General features: G+C 30.2%; 1 protein-coding gene across 1 annotated transcript; it reads right to left on the bottom strand.

The window, feature by feature from the left end:
* Positions 1 to 1,430: 1,430 nt before the first annotated feature.
* On the bottom strand, positions 1,431 to 4,459 carry LOC115244937 (transcription factor BTF3 homolog 4). Its single transcript, XM_029822960.1, has 4 exons — positions 4,074 to 4,459; positions 3,204 to 3,575; positions 2,729 to 2,855; positions 1,431 to 2,608 (listed from the first exon to the last, which is right to left on the bottom strand). The coding sequence occupies exons 1-3, from the start codon at positions 4,149 to 4,151 to the stop codon at positions 2,745 to 2,747; spliced, it is 561 nt and encodes a 186-aa protein (XP_029678820.1). The 5' UTR covers positions 4,152 to 4,459; the 3' UTR covers positions 1,431 to 2,608; positions 2,729 to 2,744.
* Positions 4,460 to 6,199: the final 1,740 nt, after the last annotated feature.

The following is a 6,199-nucleotide window of genomic DNA, read 5'->3' as shown; positions in this document are numbered from 1 at the left end:
TTTATAATTTATTTATTATATATATTTGTTATTGTTATACATATATTTATTTGTTTATTCGTGTTAGTATATATTATTATAATTTATTATTAATTAATCTTATAATTTTAAATGTGTTTAGTATGTTAAGCGTCTTTTAGTAAAAAGAGAAAAAGATTTTATATCTGTCGAAGAATGTATCATTAGAATTTTATTTAAAGAAACGAGGGAAGCCTCTGCGTACGGTTATTAATAAACTAACAATCATTATTATAATTATATAATAATGAACGAGACGATGCACATCTGTTCAAAATGAGTTTTAAATGTTTAAGTATGAAGTTTTAAAGTTTTAAAAAGTTAGTATGAAGTTTAAAGAATTTGATGATATGGACGAGATGTGAATTTTACCTAATAGAAACATAATTTTATCGAGGTATTTTTGATACTAGAGGAATTTTTCATTATTTTTCCGCTTCAAGCTATAAAAAAAGATGATGCTTTTAGTTTTTTAATACGAGCGAGATATGAAGAAGATGGTACCTTACGCGCGTAACACAATCGATTACTTTTTCTTCATAGATCAAAGTCTAAATGAATCGTAATAATAAATGTAATTCTCTGGTATGTATAACTGCGCAACGTAACACACTCTCCACTCTGTACATAGTAGATCGTAAACTTTTTATGTATGACCTCGAACTCAAAATCGTGTGCTAGCGCATAGTCATGAATCGACAAACGAAACTACGAACATTCTAAAATAAATATCATGATGACTGAATACGAGAACGATCATCTGACATTTCCACTTAGCATTTCATTTCATCCTTCTCGATCCAAGCAATATCAGTATAAATATATATTTTTATTTTCTAAAATCTTTATTACGTCCCTTTTCTGTATATATAAGGAATTAAGTTATTATTTTTTATATACATTTTATAAAAATTTGTTATAATTACATATTTTCTAGCAAATCAAGAAAATTTATTTTATAAAAATTCTTAAAGTTGAAAAGAATTCAGTAAGTTTGAAATCGGAGAAAATTGAAATCGGCAAACATACACACATATACAAAATAGTTAAACCTGTAAGAAAAAATATATATATTATTACGATCATGTATTAATTTAACTAAATAGTAAAATCATCATTTTCGTCATGAGTTTGTCTAAATTTTGTTGAATTATTACGACATGAAATGGCCTATTTTATTTAAACATGAACATCGTCTTTTATATTAATTCGTATAATATATTTGATTCTTTTTAAAATAATATACACAACTTTGCTAGTAAGTCAAACATTAATTATTTATTATGTTATTTTAAAGCAGATATTTTACTCTTAAATATATGCAAAAATAGAAATTTAAATAGAAAGATTAAAATTTATACGTTAAAAGATACAAAATGTGCAGAGGTAGAAAAAGTGTATTAGAGCAGGTGTGCAGCTTATTAATATATTTTCCATATTACACTATTCTTACAGATCTAGGCTATAAATGAAAATATAAACATCGACAGATTGCTATTATATCGTACAATAGGTCAGAAAATGCGAAGTCTTTAAGTAGAAAACCGCGCTTCCAGCAAATGAATTTATTATAGAATAGAAGAAAGAGGTAAGTTACATTACAAAATATTACAGTTTTCGAGCTGGATATTGCAAAAGTTTTTGCGTTTTTGCAAAATTATAAATTTTATCAATTGAAATATAAGTGTATCAATTTTACCATTCTACTCTTGCTCCTCTTATTTTCTATATAAATTTTCGTATTTCATACAGAATGTCTCATAAAAAATGTTCTGTCATATTTTTCTTTGTTCATTTTTTATGAATGTAAAATTAATTTTTATATTTTTAAAAATACAATATATTAGAAACTTATAAAAGAGTTCACTTTATTGTTATTATTATTAATTATCAAGATAATTAATATGAAAATTTTTTAATTGAAAAATATTTTATAAAGTTTTTGCTATATATAAAAATCGAATTCGTCAAAACATAATGAAAGTAAAAATATGGTAGAAATGGGACATTCTGCATAATGTCATCATAGATCAATGTTTTATGTATCTCATCTTGATCAAATTTTTGTTTTATACTACTAATTTATATCATATTACTTATATTTTAGCTGATTAGGATAAAATAAAAATTCAATATAACGTAATTACATAAAATTCAATGTAATTTCTGACAAAAAGAAATTTGCACATGCATTTCTATCAATGTATTAATAACAAAATTCATAGCACATTAATTCTTTGTTATAATTCTGTGATTCCAATAAATGCTTGTCTCATTGACATTTTAAATGGTTAAAGCGTCACACGATATTAATTCGGGGGCGAATAAGAACATCTCGACTAATTCGAAGCAAAAATGATCTTTAGTGGTAGCACCAAAGTAATAAAATAATATCGTTGGAAAATCTTTTTGATTTTTGTAACAGAGCTTTTTTTATTTGTTGTCAACTGTTACTTATATTAGCAAGTATCATAGGGTTTATGTCAAGTATCTATAACGTATGTATAGTTATGCATCATTTATGCATTGCTTTTGCAACTCGCGCTTTTCGTGACTTATCAATTACAACTTTAATTGTTGTATGATACATCTGAAAAAATAAAGTCGCATATTAAATTTCAGATTTCTTAAATTAGTATAGACTACATTTTATTTTATTATTATATTAAAGCATTAAAGCGAAAATATGAATTATTTATACGTCAATCACCTCGATATTCTTTTCCTTAAGCCTCAGATGTAGCTAATGGAGCTTCTTTCTTCTCTTCAATAATAATGGCATCTTTCTTTTCACCATTAGGTTTATCATTTTCATCTACTTCCTTTTTCGGAGCAACCTTAAAGTATTTTCAATAAAAGATTTATATATATATAATACTACAAAACAGAATAAATTCACTCCTATCTCCTGTTAAATTTGATATTTTACTTTATTTTATTAAATCGTGAAAGTTATATATTATATGAAATAGTTTTAACTCATCTTTCATGATATTTTTATCTTAGAATTGTAATGTCAAAGTAACATCCAAAAAAGAATATAATGTACAAATAATAATACAATATATATATACACACATAAATATATATATAAGATATGAAATGCACCAGAAATTGGTAAATATATAAATAACATTGGGTTATTTTAAAACATTTTATATATAATGCCATCAGGCAGTATTTACCTCTTCTTTACTGGCTTCATCAAAGTTCTCCACTAAATCAGGCACCTCATCGTCCTCTTCCAATGTGGCTTTACCGACCGCACTGCCAGCAACTGTACTCGCTAATCGTTTTAGCTGTGTCAGGCCTTCGGGACCAAGTTGACTCAATATTCCTGGTAACATCTCGGTTATCTGTTTATTTTCTCCGTGGCCAGTGATGGCAAATGTGTTAGCAGACAGACTGGCCTGGGCTTTTGGATTATTAAAGTGAATGACTGTACCGTCATCTTTGATCATATTAACTTCTTCTATGCCAGGGATTGTATTTACAGAAAGTTTCTTTAGACAACTCTGTAACTTTTTGTCGTCTGTGGCAGCAGTTGCGTGCACAACCTGCAGAAGTGATGAATAAAATAAAAACATGAAAATAACAGTATTCTATTCTGTCAGCAATGGATTAAAGGAAATGTTAGCGCTTTACTTAACACTGTTTCCATAGTGTGTATATGTTACTTCCTTCCTTTACAATATATTTGATTAAAATCCATGTTGCATGATTCTTCGATGAGTATCAAAGTTAATGTTTATTTACTTCTTCAGAGTAGAAAATAATTATACCAAAAAAACTATCAAAATAGCTTTGTTTTGTAACAAATCTTTATGACATTTGCGAAGAATGCGCAGCAAAACAAAGCAAATGCAAGAAAAATAACTAATCAATCCGCATTCATTGTTCTTAAAATAGAATCTCGCGTTGTCACGCACCTACTCTATCCTAATCTCTCTAGTAGTAGAATAATCAAAGTAAGGACACACGCGTGTTAGCGACAGCGATATTTCGCGTCGGAATGGTGAAAAGGCTTTGACGAAACGATGTTTTATCTCACTCACCTTCTTCTTGCGTCGGGGTGTACCCTTGCCGCCGATTCGCACTTGGGCCTGCAACTTCTTGAGCTTCTCGGGATTCATGCTTTAACTTCCCTGTCGTGCGTCGAGAAACGAGAAACGACGGGGGGCGGACGGGTTACTTGAAGAGAAATCACTCAATCGATTTCTCGCACGAGCAAAGCGTGTCGTGTGCGCGGCTACCGGCGACGAAGCACGTGTTCCCCGTGTTCGTCGTGAGGCTCGAGAAAATGGAAGCGTACGCTTCCTCGGTCGACCTACTACGTCGGAATAGACTTCCGGCGTCGCGCGCTTCCGGCCGCGAGAAACTCCCACTCGGCACAAAACACCGCATCCGTCGATGATCGCAAACCGCACAGCGTGCGAAATCACAGCGGGATGACGTTTAAAAAATCGAGAAATGCCAACGACGCGCGAATCGGCGAAGAATTCTAATCGATCACTTTGCTAGCGACAACTCGCCAAACTAAATACGCGGGCGCGGTCGTCGATCAAGTGTGTAAGTGTTCACGGCGATGATCGTGCACTAATTACACTTTTGCTGTACTTCGGAGAGAAAATAGCCGCAAAGATTTCTCTATTTCGGAAACGAATCGCTAATATTTTGAGCGATTCCCATACATATATTGATCGACGCGATAATAATTATACATTTTACGAAAAGAATACTTTGTAAGATAGAATTTTTCGCGCGCGAGATTTACTTGTAAACAGTATGGCGGCGCTAACGATTCCGATTCGAGATATATCAAAAATCAATGTTGCGATTCTCGAAGTATCAAACGATTCCATGGCAATGCGAGCCATTTGCAATACAAAGATAAAATTCAAAATATTTTGTTATAAAGAACAAAAACACACACACACACACACACAGAGTCATATATAAAATGGATTGCAATTGTAATAATTCCTTTTAAATATATATGCGATATCTATATCAGAAAAATATGAAAATATGGAAACGCGCGATCAGCGAATCTTAATATAACAATAATTTAACATAGAAATATTCGGGACTTACTTGTATATATAAGAAACCGCTTTTAGGATGACCTAAACGTTTTTAATTTTACAATTATCTCTGTGTGTCGTTGAAGAAGTCGCTTTTAGTACTCTTCAAAGCCGTTTACCCTGAGAAAATCAAGATATTAGGAAAGATTAGTAAAGATTCTGTTTCGTAAGATTTTCGAATTTACGATTATCGAAATTGGAAGAAGAATATACTTGTAATATTGACGTGTCTTACTCGATGCATCCTTAAATTGATATCTTGCAAGTTGCGAAGACGCGATGGATGCTCCAAGAGATTTATTTCTTTGGATATCTTCTTCAAAATTTTCACAAACGATTATGCGCGAGAACCGAGCTACTGCGAGTCAGTGCAGGCAACTTTCGATTACGCGCGAACATAGAATATTCGAAATTATAGAAGCGCTACTACTAGGGCCTATCCAGACAAATTTATAGTCGCATAATACATATGCACAGAAAAATCAACCAATTATTCGTCTAGTATAAAAAAAGACAATATGGCATCCTATAAATTAGGCACTTAATTGATTTATTTCATCTCTATGTAATCTATTTTTTTAATGTAGTATGATTGGCTATATAGAATTTCTGGAGTTCTAATAATTTATTGCGATAAGCAGCGATATATATAAGCTTCTTGATCGGCGAGGTTTCAACACTGAGGTTAATACATTAAAAATTTTTAAATTTTTCTCTTTTTTTAAATTAATTCGATGGTATTCGATGGTATTATTCGATGATATTATTCGATATTAGAGCTGTTTACTTCTGGAGAAAGCTAATTAAGCATTAACTTTAAGAATATTGAATATTGAGAAACTATACTTATACAATTATTAGGAATAAAAATTATAAAAAATGGGAATTTATAGTTTAAAAAATTTAATCTAATTAATAGGAAATATATGATACAAAGGTTAATTACATATCTAACACGCATTTATGATAAAATTTCATATGCATATGTATATAATATATATATGTAATTTATATAATTATATATGATTTTATATATATATATATATATATATACATATACATATACATATACATATATAACTCACAGACATATATTT

Source organism: Formica exsecta, unplaced genomic scaffold, assembly GCF_003651465.1.
Source record: "Formica exsecta isolate Colony F162 unplaced genomic scaffold, ASM365146v1 scaffold893, whole genome shotgun sequence".
Taxonomy (NCBI): domain Eukaryota; kingdom Metazoa; phylum Arthropoda; class Insecta; order Hymenoptera; family Formicidae; genus Formica; species Formica exsecta.
This window is presented reverse-complemented; position numbering and strand designations above follow the sequence as displayed.